Here is a 14,962-nt window from a genome sequence, read left to right as displayed (position 1 = left end):
ATCATTTTAAAGCTTATGATTCTGGTCCCTTTTTTATTTATAAAGTAAATGGACTCTCACTGGTTTCTGCAACAAAAGACAATTCTTTAGTACTAAATTTACTTTTTCCTGTCTTATTTTTTCAATTTTTGTTAATGTTTATCATAATTTTTTAATCTCAATATATTTTTTTCTAATTCTCATAAGTATTTTTTCTCAGTCTGTTGTGCATCATTGTTCCCTTTGATATTCTAATGAAAATTATGGATGATTTCTTTTAAAAGCTGTGAGCCAACATTCTTTTGTGTTTGAGAGGGTTTCAAGATTCCCCTAAACCCAATGCTTTGGTCTGCATTGAAAGATCCATTTATCTCAAATTGTTAACCATTTTCCTATTGTATCTAGAAATAAAATCAAGATGATTAACATTCTAATAAGTAAAATATATTCTAAATAAAGATTATTTCAGGGCTGGGGATTTAGCTTAGTGGTTCTGCTGCCTGCCTTGCAAGTACAAGGATCTGCATTTAATCCCCAGTATGAAGACAAAAACAAAAACAAAAACAACAACAACAAACACAAATGATTTTTTTCTGTAGCATAGAATTTTTTAAAATGTCTTTATGTTTATAATTATAAATGAATATATACATGTAATCATGATTGCATCTCTCTAGTACATTCTTTTTTACTAAAATTTTTTTCAGTACTTGTCCCATATTGAATCTCTTGTATCTTTCTCTATATTCATATTTATAGAGATACATTTATATGTTAAAACTTTTTAAAATAGTTACTTTTTATTTGTATTTATTTTTATTACTACGTGTTTACATTACACAATGATTGCATTTATTGTGTTGGCACATGTAAATAACACATCTTAATTTGTCCCCTGATCCTTCTCTCCCTGCTCCTTTCATCTCTTGGTACCCTTCCCTTTTGAAAAAGATCTCCCTACTTTCTGTAATTTACTTATTATTTTGTTCTTTATTTATATTTTGAGTTACTCATGTAAAAGAAACTGTGCAATAATTAAGCTTTTATGTCTCATTTATTTCACTTACTATTATGGTCTGAAGGTGCATCCATTTTCCTGTGAATGCATCATTTATCCTTATTTATGGCACAGTAGTACTCCATTGTGGATAAATACTATATTTCTTTTATCCATTCATGTATTGACAAACATAAAGGACATTTCAATATATAGCTTTTATAAATTGTGCTGCTATAAACATAGTGTGTATGTATCACTTTAATATGATGACTTTGTAGGTGGATCAAATGAAGTTTCTATTTTCATGTTTTTGAAGAATCTCTATACTAATTTCTATAGTGGTTGTACTGGGTGACATTCTTACCAACAATGTAGAAGGGCTCCTTTTCCCCTGCAGTCTTGCCAGCATTTGTTATTATTTGATATATTGATGGTAGCCACTGTTTATTGAATAAGATGGAATCTCGGTGTTGCCTTAATTTGTATTTCTCTAATGGTCAGAGATGTTGAATATTTTTTCATGTATTTATTTGCACTTCTGAGAAGTAACTGTTCCTTTTACTAGCCCATTTTTCATTGAGTCTTTTATTATTTGGGTGTTCTAGTTTTTTGGCATTCTTTATGTGTTCCAGATATTCGTCTTGTCCAAGGAATTTTGTTTACTCTGGTGTTTTTATTTCTGTGCAAAAACTTTTTAATTTATATGATCCCATTTGTTGATTATTAGTACTATTTCTTTTGCCTTTGGGGTTTTGTTCAGATAGTCCTTGTCTATACCATGTCTTCAAGAGTTTTAACTATTTTATCTTCTACCAGATTAAATGTTTCTATTTAACATTTAGATCTTTGATCTATTTTGATTAGTTCAGAACATAATGAGATATATGGATCTAGACTCAGTCTTCTACTTGTGGATATCTACTTTTCCCAGCACCATTTATTAAAGAGGTTTTCTTTCCTCCAATATATATGGTTCTGGGTTGTTTCTGCTCCTTCTGTTCTGTTCCATTGATCCACATGTCTGTTTTTGTGCCAGCCCCATGCTGTTTTTACCACTGTAGCTTTTAGTGCACCTTCACATCTGGGATTGTGATACCTCTTGCTTTACTTTTATTGCCCAGTGTCATTGTTTTTACTATTCTCATTCAGTATGAATTTCAAGATTGTTTTCTGTAATTCTGTGAGTATTGCTCTTTGTATTTTTATTGGTACTGTATTAAATATATATATACTGTGTTGTACATACATTGTAGCCAATTCAAATGTGCTGGTTCTGCCAAATGGAACAAGATAACCTTCCATTTTTTGATGTCCTCTTCAATGTCCTTTTTCACTTGATCTTAGCCAAAAGGCCGAGAAGCGATTCAATGTCCTTTTCCAGAGTGATGTAATTTTTGAGGTAGAGATCCTTCACTTTCTTAGTTCAATTTATTCCCAAGTATTTAATTTTTCGTGATGCTATTATGGATGGTATTGTTTTCCTAATTTTTTTTCTCAATAAGCCCATTAGTAGGAGGAATGCTATTGGTTTTTACATGTAGATTTCATATCCTGCTACACTACTAAATTGGGTTAATTCTTAGAGTCGTTTGGTGGAAGATTTTAGGTCTTGTATATAGAGGAACTTGTCATCTGCAAATAAGGATACTTCAGTTTCTTCACTTCCTATAGATAATCCTTTTTCTTTCTCTTGCCTAGTTGCTCTGATTAATGACTTTTGAGAACTGTATTGAATAGGAGTGGTAATATCAGACATCCTTGTCTAGTTCCTGATTTTAGGGGGAAAGCTTTCATTTTTTCCCCCATTTACTATGATATTAGCCATTGGTTTGTCATGAATGGCTTTTATCAGATTGAGATAAGGTCCTTCTCTACCTATTTTCTTCAGGGTTTTTGTCATAAATGGATGTTGGATTTTGTCAAAGGTTGTGTGTGTGTGTGTGTGTGTGTGTGTGTGTGTGTGTCTATTGAGAGAATCCGGTTAGTAAAAAATTAGATGAATGTTTTATTTTATTATTTATTTGTTTGTTTGTTTATTTATTTTGGTACCAGGGATCAAACCTGGGTCCTTGTGCTTGCGTGACAGGCGGTGAAACCACTGAGCTAAATACCCAGCCCAAAATTTTTATATTTATGTTGAACTTTTATTGACTAAGTCATAAATATATTGGCTAATATTCATTATTTTATTCCTGCACTGTATATTTTGAGCCTATCTTTAACTTTGAATTGTGTTTTTTTTTCTTTTTCTTTTCAAAATTACACAAAGGTATCTTAAATTTTATTACACATTTTTCTTGGTGGTGCTGGATTTCATTCCATGGCCTTGTATATGCCAGGCAACCAACTACCACTGAGCTGCAGCACTGGCCCTGTGTAATAAAATTTACTTTGAAGGTCCACTTTAACAAAACTGATGACAAGATTCTAGACTAGAGTCTAGATTCTACATGAGATCCTACTTTCTGACGACTTTACCTATGTAATTATAGAAATGTTTACTTGCTGATAAAAATAGTATCCATCAGTGTCACATGCATAGCATTTTATTCTTTGAAGAACATTTTAAAAACATCACACTAAGGCTAAAAAACAAAGTTTGAGGTAAACAGTTTTATGAGGATGGGTTATAACACATGTAATGCTTGTTTGCTCTATGGAATCCTAATGTTGGAGCCTATGATTACCAGTTGGTAGTATCACCCATGTTTCCTAGAGCTGGGCATTATTTTTCTCCTGTTTGCATAGACTTCTCATTAGCTGCCTTATTTTGTTGCCTGATTTCAGAGTACCTCTGCTTTCTTTGAGAAGTAGTCAAGCTATTCTCTTTTCTTTTTCCCTTTCTGATTTCTTGAGTTTTCTTCATATTCTTTTGGTGGGCAAGTTCTTGTTAATTGCCACGGGTCATGCAGACCACCTAGTGGGAGACTCAAGACAAGCAATGGCTCTCTCGCACTTCCAGAGGCCACCATCACCCGTTCAAGCGGGAAGGCCAAGCTGTACCGGCCCTGGGCGGGGCGACACTCAGCTTTCTGATGCTGGCAGCCTGCAGAATTGTTTCTTTTAATCATGGCACTAATTCATAAGACCAGATTATCAGTTTATTTAATGCTCTTTGACATTTTTGGCAATATTTTTCATCCTAATAAATGAAACAGCCACAGCTGAAGTAATTTTATTAACTTGAATATACAATATATTTGTATCTTATAGATAACTTGCACATTTCCTGTCTTCTTTCTCTTGCAGAATACACTAAATATAACAAACAATAACTACTATTCTGTTGAAGTTGAAAACATCACTGCTCAAGTTCAGTTTTCAAAAACAGTTATTGGAAAGGCCCGCTTAAACAACATAACTAATATTGGTCCACTCGATATGAAACAGGTAGGTCTGTTGTGAAATGCTTCAGATGAGTTAAACAGATTTCAACTTTGAATATCATATAAGGTGAGGAAGTTATTAAAGTTTTCTCAGAACTTGATTTTGAAATATGGCTGATGTGTGTATAAGATGAAATCTTAGAATCAAGATTCTAAAAGGGAAGATTTCCATTTCTTTGAAATTTTGAGGTACAGCTGAAATATTTGATGTTTTGATTCTGTAACTTTTTTTTACATTTCAGATTGATTATACAGTACCTACGGTTATAGCAGAGGAAATGAGTTATATGTTGTAAGTTCTGATTTTATTAACTTTATCATTAAATAATAATGTATAAAGAATTTTTTTCCCATTTTGAATTTTTGCAGCAGTCTTACTGGTTAGAAAGACCACTGTTTAGAATATTCATTCTGGCGTCTGATCTGCTTTTTTTCTTCCCTTTCTAAACATTTGTATCATTTAGATTCATGTATCAAAATTTTCCTTATTTTTCAGAATTAGGATTAAATATACCATATCACATTTTCAGTTACTGTGTAACAAGAAGCATATATTCTTACATTCTTGATTTTTTTAGTGTAGGAGGACTAAAACTGCTAATAATGTGTAATGCCTTATTATTGACTTGAAGTTTTTGTTTTTTTGTTTTCTTGTTTTTGTTTTTTGAGTCAGGGTCTTACTGTGTAGTTGAGACTGACCTGGAACTCACTATGTAGCCCAGATTGGTCTTGAACTCACAGCAATCCCCTTGCCTCAGCCTCCCAAGTGCTGGGATTACAGGCGTGCACCACCACACCTGGCTTTTGACTTGAAGTTCTAAAGCTTTAAAATTGGTTCTAAATTATTAGCTCTTAATAATTACAAGTTTTTGGGCTGGGGATTTTGCTCAGTGGTTCTACCACCTGCTTCACAAGCACAAGGTCCCAAGTTCAATCCCCAGTACCAAAAAAAAAAAAAAAATATTTCATCATCTTTTGTCAAAATATGTATATGAAATTTATATTTTTAGCCTTTTTTCTTTTTTCTTTTTTTTTGGCACCGGGATCGAACTCAAGACCTTGCACTTACAAGGATGGCGGCTGAACCACTGAGCTAAATTCCCAGCCCTATTTCTAGTTTTGGTATAATATTTCTCGTAAACCAACACAGTGGTAGCCAAAATTTTAAAAGATAAGCAAGATATAAAAGTAATTTGTAGCACAATTTAAAACAACTCTATATCTGCAGTGATATGAACACAGAAATATTTTTAAAATAAGAAGTCATGAATATATTCATTAGTTCAAGTATAGAAAATGCTCAGCCAACAAATGCTTCCTTATAAAATCTCTATAAGCTTTAACATAGAAGAATTTTAAATGTGTATTGTAATAATTTGTATTTACTCCCATTTTCATTTCTTTAACAGTGATTTTTGTACACTGATATCCATCAAAGTACATAACATAGTACTCATGATGCAGTAAGTATTAATTTTTTTGAAAAACATTTCATGTTGAAATTTCAGATTTATAATATTGGTTTATAATATACACAACATTTTGGTGAATGCTACTTCAGTTGGTCTTTAAGCCCTATAAGAATGCTATAAATTGAGTAATATTATCCCATTTAATAAACTAGAAAATGGTTGCTCAGAGTAGTGCAATCTTAAGAATAAGGAGAAGCAATTTGCTTATAAAGTGTGTATTATCTAAGTCAATAAAAGATTGTTAAAAATACAGTATTTTGCCCATTAGAGTTTACATCTGATTAACTCTTTTCATGATGAAGGAAGTATATTATATATTTTTAAGTTGTGATGATTTTTAAATGTTTAAACTAATACTTTTTAAATTACATTTATTGTTTATAATTATTTGGAGAGACCTTACTGAATTAGCATTTTTCTGTGTGATGAAGAACTATCCCCTAAGAAGCCTATGTCCTCAATATTAAGTTATCATTAATCATATAATCTCTCCCTGGAGAGAATTTTTATGTGTAAAAGTATTCTCACTATAGAAAAACTTAAGGATTAAACATTTATGTCCATTCATTTCATTTTTAGAGTTACTGTCACTACAACCTACTTTGGCCATTCTGAACAGATATCTCAGGAGAGGTACCAGTATGTGGACTGTGGAAGAAACACAACTTACCAGTTGGGGCAGGCTGAATATCTAAATGTCCTTCAGCCACAACAGTAAAAATTGAAGGAGATGCAACTAGAAAGATGAAATACCTATAAATATTGTCTGCACTGTTGAGCAGGAGATCTTAAATTGAATAAACCTAAAGTTTACACATCTGATTTAAGAGTTTGATCTAAAGTATGTGGACTTGAAATTATTGCAGTTTTCCATTCTGTGTTAATAATGTATTTGTATCAGGATCTTTTACTTGAATATAAATTTACTGATTGGCTTTCTTTTTTCCCATTACATCCCCCAAAGGAAAAACTGAGACTTCCCCGATAGTATAATAAATTTAAAAGATACAGCTTCAGTCCATAGCTCAGCATAACTGTAATGACAAACATAGCCTGATTAACTTAATTTATGAATGTTTTTATACCGAAAGCCTATTCATGGAAGACTTTTGAAAACCAGCTTTTTTTTCTGTTTTTTGAATTCCCAGCATTACATAGTGGGATTGTATTTCGACTATGTAATGTTTTAGCTTCTAGCTAAGTGTTTTTAGCTTTTACTTTGTTGAAATTCTCACTTGCATGTTTTTGTCTTATTTCAAGCTGTTAATTGCAGAAAACCTAACAACCAGAATAATCTTGACAAAATTCCATACCTGAAAAAGTTTTAAAGCTCTAAATATATGTTTGTTTCATGTATATTTCCATAATACTTAAAATTCTGTGAAATTTTTGTGTTATCTTAAAACATAATCCTTTAATGTACAATATTGTAAATAAACTGCATGGCTTTTATACAGCTATGATAATATCAAAGTGGTACAGATTCAAAATTAAAGCAAGTAGTTCATAAAAAAACAAAAAGGAAAATGAAATTCAGAAACAGATTGTGAATAGGTTATCATTTTATGCTGGACCTGGCATCAAATAGATTGGAAACGAAATATTTTTATGGTTCACTTTTTTCATGTTGTTTTCATATTAAAAATTGGTTTTGACATTTTTCATAGCTGTTACATAATCAATTTTATGACTGTTTTAGAGGAGAAAATTATTTTTTGATAGAAATTATTCAAAAATTTCCACTATTGCATCATGGTGACTATATTTTTCAAAACCTATGTTGTGCTTTTAAAAATTTAATCTCTTTATACATCATATAACTATGATGCTTTTAGCAGTTAAATTTTTAAAGGTTTCTACTTCTGATTTTATTTAAAATTATTCTCAAATGTAAGTTACTCCACTTTGCTGTTTTATATTTTCAACATTGTTTTTCAGTTGATCTTTTTGCCTTCTCACTTAAGAAATTCTGAGAACCTTGTACATTTGCACTACTAAGCATAGGAGCTGAGTGTGATACCACCCCCAAAAAAAAATGGGCCAAGGTTAATTTCTTTCTTTCTGTTCCCAGGTGACAGAAATCAGGTCTCCCTTCCTCCACCCCTAAGTGCCTGACTTGGGTCAAAACATAGCCTGTTCTCTCAATTGTAAAATGTAAATTTTAATGATTTAATTCTGATCTTTAAACACTCAGGTATCCTACTAGTTTTCATACAGTTTTTTCCAAATTTTCCCAAGTAAAAATTGCAAATGAATGGAATGCGCTCTTTTTTAATTGCTTAATTTTTCCTTAAGCTATGGCTAATTCATTCATCCTTACCATTAAATCCTCATCACTGCTTTAGGACATGCTAATCATACCCAATATTTATTTTCAGCTTTCTTCTGCCATATTTTATGATTATTCCCATTCCTCTTGCAACTACACACTTCTCTGATATATTGATTGATTGTATTTTTTAAATTTCATTTTCCCTCATTCCTTCATTTTGATATGAACTACATGTATGAATGATTTAGGTCCCTTTCAAAAAATTTCTAAACCTGTGACTTAAAGTTTTTTAAATTTTTGTTAGTACATATTTACAGTACTTAATGGTTACATTCCTGTAGGAAGTTGGTACATACATGCAACACGTCTTAATTCTTTTTACTTTCTCTTACTCTCCTCTCCCTCCATCTCTTGGTCCTCTTCTCATTTGCAGAAGATCTATCTCCCTGTTTCCCATTGTCTTTTATTTCACTATTTAAATTATATATATTTAGGGTTCCTATGATTTAAAAAATCACTCGTATCTACAAGTATCTACAGTAGAGCTTTCAAATCTATTTTTCATTCCCAACACTCACCTTCGTATTTTCATGTTTATAAACTAGAGTTGCAGTATTTCTGTGACTCTATGTGAAAATCCAAAAACATTAAAGAAATTTTGTTTGGTTCCTACCCTTTCTTCATGTCCCATTTACATCAAAATAGGCATTCATTTCTTCAAAATCATCCTTTACATAAGCCTCATGTGATAATCAATACTTATTTTTCTGCTTTTTGTATTTTAACCTTGGCAGATTACATAGTGTAAATTAAAAAGATTTTTCTGTGCATTGTGGCCTATATGTCCTTCTAGAGTACATGCATAGTATCTCCTGAAGAAACAGGAAACACTTTAGTAACTTAAAGTCTCTCTATCACTCTTTAAATTGAAAACTCTGTTATATCTACTTTCAACAAAGTTTGAGGAAAAAACTAGAATTTAGAACAAGTTAAAGACCAATGAAGCAAAAGATTGTCTGTGACTACTTTCAGAGAGAAATAACTTCCAGAATAAACCTAGAACAAAAGACTATAATTAATAAAACTATAAAAACACATTTTGCAGCAGTAAATGTACAACCATATTAAAAAATCTGGAAAGACTAAATGAAGTTTTAAATTTTTCTTAGGTTTCCAGTGTGATTTCCTACATGGGAATGGGATAGGTATTAATTTATTTTCATAACTAAGATCAGATCTTATCCAGAGACATAACAATATTATAACATTTTTCTGGATGCTTTCATCTTAATAGCCTGGTCATTTTAACAAAATTCAACACTTTAACAATCCTCTGCATGTTGGTATTGTTTATGTAGCTGATTGGCCATTTTAGAGCTCTTCTGTGTGTTTTTCTTCATAATTTCCCAAAGAATGGCTTATAGGATCCTCATCTTCTAGAAGCAGGAGAGGTATTGCAACACTGAGGGACTTGCCTTAAGATCACATTATTTAGTAAATAGTTTTAATTGGGGGCCACAGCTAATTCCTTTGTCTCTCAGGTCTGTTCTATCACTTAAAATATTCACTGCAAAGTCCTGCTGACTCAGGTTAGTGTGATTAAAACTTAGAGGAAAAGTTGACATAGTTAATGACATCAGAACAACACTGGTGGATTCAGATTTTGATATCTTTGAGCTGCTATCTGAGATATTTCAGATAGATGAACAAATATTTGTAGAATACTTTGCAATATAATCTATAGCTTAAGTTTTCATTAAGTTTAGTACTCAGATCATTTCAATAGAGAGAAATTAATGTCAGTAAATTATAAGCAATAGAGATTTGAGATTTGAAATAAAAGTATGAAATTATCAGGTATTACATAAATTGCTTGAAGTTGGTAAGTGACCATCCTTACTGTGGTATGTAACAATCAAATGACTGGTTTTATTTGTGTGTAGTTTTCCTATGCTTTTTTTGTGCTTTGGCTAATAAGGTAAGGTTTTCTCAATTCACTAGAAGAAAGTATTACTTCAGATCTAATTTGTGATTTGGAAGTGACTGCAAAATAACAAAGGTAGAAGATGAGTATCAAAACAGAATAGAAGTAACGTATTAGGAGATTTGAAACTTTAGCCTAATGAATACTTGGTGGTTCTAAGCCTTATTATTTTGGACAGCATATTTCTGACTTTCCCCTGTATTGTTTTTAAAGTGCTTAGAATAATCAATATTCTAATAATTATTTCTTATTCAAGAAAGTTCTTTCAATTAAATACTTGTTAAAGCTATTTTTAAATTTTTGAATATGATTTTCTTTGATATGCAGTATGAAGTGAATTTCAAGCTATTAGTTCATAAGTATAAGTTTACTTACCATAATGTCATCAGGTGATGACTTTTAGCTCATAATATCTGGAAGCAGCTACTACTAAGAATAATTCATTTCACTTCTCTTACCTTTTTTGTAAGATCAGATTTTAAATGATATGTTTGTCTTAAGCTATTTTATTTTAAGGAAAAAATACGTTTGAGGTGGTGGGGTAAAAAGACCATTAAACATTCTTTAAAATTGTTATTTTTACATTATAACAAAATATATTTGTTATGTACTTGTATCAAAAATTTAACTTCTGTATACCAGATCTAATATCAAAGTAAAACTTTTCACTTGTCAGCTGAAATTTTTAATTAGAATTTCTATTTGTGTGTATTTCTGTGTTTGCTTAGAAAACCAATTTCATACTAGATTTTTAAAATTCTTAATTTGGGTAACATCAAGTGAAATAAAGTTACTATAGGGATTAAAAATTATACTTTCCATGTTTTTAAAGTATTAAAGTGATTGTGTTTATAGTTCTTTTTAAAACATATTTAGCACAGACTCTAAATTGAATCACATAAATATAGTCATATTTGACCTAAAAATCTCATACATTAATTTAACTGATATATGGCAAGTTTTTCATAGCTAAATCTAACACTTCTTAGAAGGACCATATTGCCTTCTGTTTAATTACATTAATTGAAATGTATTTAAGAGAAATGTTTTCAACATATTTTGTACACTAAAAAAAAAGGATTAGTATTGGGCCAGTGGCCCAAAAGTTCATATTGCTACCGTGTAGACTGTTACAGTTCAAATTGCCCCACCTCCCTCCAGGATTTTTGAAACTAGAAATCTGGGAGATGCTGTATCAGCTGTAGTTGGGTGACTCTGAATGCTCTAAGTATTACTCATCTTTTAATTATTGTATGAGGTAGAACACTATGTTGCAAAAGATACAGAACTTCATTATATAATGGTTGGTTGTGAACATAACAGCAAGCCATGTCTGTGTATTTTGTCTTATATTTTCTTTTAACACTAAACTAAAAAAGATTTTGGAAAATTATTTGGAGCCAGGAGTGGTGGCACTTGCCTGTAATCCCATCACTTGGGAGGCTGAGGCAGGAAGATTATGAGTTTGAGGCCAGTCTGCACTACATATAAAGTTCAGCGTCAGCCTGGAGTACACAGCAAGACCTTAACTCCAAAAGGAAAAAAAAAAGGTTTGGGGTGCTTGTTAATTGACGCAACCCACTTCATTAGACATTTGAATAATTGTACTATTACATTCTCATTCTCAATTACAATTGTGGAATGTAGAATGTGAAAATATATTTGGCACTTATTTTTTGCTTGTATTATATAGTGACCTTCATTTATTAAATTCACTAATTGAGAAATTCTGATTATTGCTATTTATATAAAAATATGCTTATGATAATAACAAATAAATAGAAATACCTCCAAAAGCTATTTTTTAATTCAGTTGTAACTGTCACTCTTGTAATTGTGTAAGACAAAGTCAAATTTGTAAAAATTTTAGCATGAAAAATAAAATTTGTATCTGTCAAATGTTATGCTTTTGAAGTTCTCATTACATGAACAAATCAGTGTAGATACTGAGAATCCTTCAGCTTTAAGCTCTCAAATCCTTAACCACCTTTACCTCAACTCTTTTTAGCCTCATCTCTGATTTTCTCTCCATTTAGTTTCCTGTTATTAAATTCTGTCTATTCAACCTTTGTAATATCTCTGGACTTTCACACTTGCAATCTATATTATTAGAACTTCCGTATTTTTTACTGAAAAAAAGTCCAAGTCCTTTTTCTGATTTTGAAAACCTTACATTATCTAGCCACAACCTGAATTCACAGTCTTGTTTCTTACTGTACTGCCCACAATCTGTGTCCCAGTCAAATCGAGGTTTTGTTTTTTTGTTTTTTTTGTTTTTTTGGTACCAGGGTTCAAACTTGGGACCTTGCACTTGCTAAGCAGGCAGTGGAACCACTAAGCTAAATCCCCAGCCTGTGTTTCTGTTTCTTGGAAACAGTCCTTTCCTATCCCTTTTCTCACTCTGTAGTGTTTTAATATGTTCCTGCTTGTTTGAAACACTAGTAGTAGAAGTGTGACCATTCCATCAGGCAGCTTGTATCACTGATGGTAAACAAACTTGGGACCTTGCACTTGCTAAGCAGGCAGTGGAACCACTAAGCTAAATCCCCAGCCTGTGTTTCTGTTTCTTGGAAACAGTCCTTTCCTATCCCTTTTCTCACTCTGTAGTGTTTTAATATGTTCCTGCTTGTTTGAAACACTAGTAGTAGAAGTGTGACCATTCCATCAGGCAGCTTGTATCACTGATGGTAAAAATGGATCTACTTTCTTTTATCAGTCTTTTATTAAAAAAAAAAAAAAAAGGCTGGGGATGTAGCAGCTAAGTGTGAAGGCCCTGGATTCTGTCAACAGTACTACCAAAGGGGAAACAATAGCCTTAATATAGCTGGAATCGCAAACTATCGAATCCTTCCTTAGTTTATAATAGCAAAAACAAATGAAACAACTTGGATCATTTTTGATAAATGTTTATGCCACACACAAAAAAAACCTTAGCCACTCATAAGTAGCCAACTAACAATCATGTATCTAGAACTTTCTAAAAAATACCTTTATTTTGTTTCTACATTTCCCCAGTAAATATTTTGATCTTTTGTCATCAGAGCATTCTTTCAGTCTTCTATTTCCTGATTTATGAATTGCTTCTTACACAAACTGTCTAAAACTAATGTGCCTCAGATTTTTGCTTAGCGAGTGTCACCTTCCATAAAAGTTTGGTGGCTAAACATAAAGTGCCACCACCTTTATCCCTTGGACCCTTTACCTCATTTTACTTTTCCTTATTCACTTTAGTGTATGGTGGACAACAGAACTGGAGTATAACTATCATTTTAAAGGGGCTATGAGAATGGAATACAAGGTAAAGGACATGTAAAATCTACAGTAAGAGCTTTCCACGCAACATACTGCATATGGTAATTGTGCCAGCCCTCTGTTAGCTACGTGGGTCCTGGGGCGGCTGGTCATGTCAGACTGAACATCCTCATTGTTTGTCCTAATGGTTCAACAAATATTTTCCATGAATGCTGGGGAGGAAAGATGTTAGGAAGCTCTAAACTTTAATGAACAACATAATTTTTCCCTGTTCAACTTCTGAACTTGTAGGAAGTATGTGGTATCTTTTCATACTTTTATAATAATAGACTGTATAATTACTTAACTTTTTCCCTTAAGTCAACTCTGGGTTTTTATTTCTACCACTGTTATTTTATGACTTACTAAAAGCAAATGTTTATATATATATATATGTGTGTATGTATCTGTCTCAAATTCAAGGCACTAGTGAGACACAGTTGACTTCCATGGACTACTAACTGTCTTACACACCAATTCTTGGTGTAGAGGTGTACTGATTTTAAAAATGAAAATATTTTTATATAAAGTCTTTGCAAAGCAACATGATTTTAAATGCTAGAAGTGTTGTTCAAATTATTTTACTTTCCAACTGTATACAATATTGAAAGATAACTCTTAACAGGGGCATTTTTATTTTGTTTATCTAGACCTGTAGACAAAGCACAGAGAGTAAGCTACTACCTTGAATTGTTTTACAAACTCCCTACTAAAGGTTTAAACAGTTTTATAGAATTCCAGTTGAGCTGCAGAATCACTTAGCCAAGCCAGTTGACTATATCCAAAATTAATTGGAACCTAGACTAATGCAAATAAAAGATGTATTCATCTGTATTTATTTTGCAAGTCTAAATTACTTTGTAGCTGAAAAGTTGGAACATTGAAAAGCTCTCTTAACCATGTCTGTTTACTTTTTTATGACCAGTATTTACTATTTCATGGCATCATTAATGTAATCATCTGATTGGTTGGGCTTGATATTTAGACCATTGAACAGTTTAGACCATTGAACATCATTAAATAAAAGAGACTAACAGGCACATCCTCCATGGTTCAAATCTATTCATTGTGGACACCTACACCAAATTATCTCATTGGAAATTTACACTTGAACTTACAAAAGAAAAACAAATGAAATGTTTCCTTTCAGGCTAAAAAAATATTAGACTTATATTACCCATTGTTGAAAAAATGTGGAATTGTCTTTATTTGTGCACCCTGGAGGGAAACTATAGTCTCATTAGAGCAACTTATTATCATCTCTTATACATTTACATTCACTCAGCAACTCTTTCTTTGGGGATTTTTCTTTTTCAGATATTCTTATAAATAAATAAATGTAAGAATTTAGATTTTAACAGGCTGAAATACACTGCAATATATGTTCTCCCAAAACCAAATTAATTTAAAAGTAAAAGGAATAGGCATACAAAAAAAGAGGAATTTACAATAAACTATCAACTAAAGAAATCTCTGTGCCCACTACTCAGCCATAAAGAATGAGAAATTAGTCATTCATGGGAAAATGGACACATAGTGAAGTTATACTCCTAAGTGAAATAAATAAGTCACACGTGT

General features: G+C 31.8%; 1 protein-coding gene and 1 pseudogene across 2 annotated transcripts in view; one reads left to right on the top strand and one right to left on the bottom strand.

Annotated features, from left to right (window-relative positions):
• The window catches only part of Tmem106b (transmembrane protein 106B), a 32,398-nt gene extending 23,859 nt beyond the window's left edge, over positions 1-8,539 (top strand). For both annotated transcript variants that reach the window (XM_010610527.3, XM_010610528.3), the window contains exons 5-8: positions 4,229-4,369; positions 4,608-4,657; positions 5,775-5,828; positions 6,417-8,539. In XM_010610527.3, the coding sequence (XP_010608829.1) occupies positions 4,229-4,369; positions 4,608-4,657; positions 5,775-5,828; positions 6,417-6,555 (384 nt within the window). In that variant the 3' untranslated portion in view covers positions 6,556-8,539. The remainder of the gene's footprint in view (positions 1-4,228; positions 4,370-4,607; positions 4,658-5,774; positions 5,829-6,416) is intronic.
• On the bottom strand, positions 3,705-3,887 carry LOC104852748 (annotated as a pseudogene).
• Positions 8,540-14,962: the final 6,423 nt, after the last annotated feature.

The sequence above is a fragment of the Fukomys damarensis genome, unplaced genomic scaffold (assembly GCF_012274545.1).
Source record: "Fukomys damarensis isolate Sample0158 unplaced genomic scaffold, DMR_v1.0_HiC HiC_scaffold_4, whole genome shotgun sequence".
NCBI classification, from domain to species: domain Eukaryota; kingdom Metazoa; phylum Chordata; class Mammalia; order Rodentia; family Bathyergidae; genus Fukomys; species Fukomys damarensis.
The sequence above is the reverse complement of the archived record's forward strand: the minus strand, read 5'-3'. Positions and strand labels throughout refer to the sequence as shown.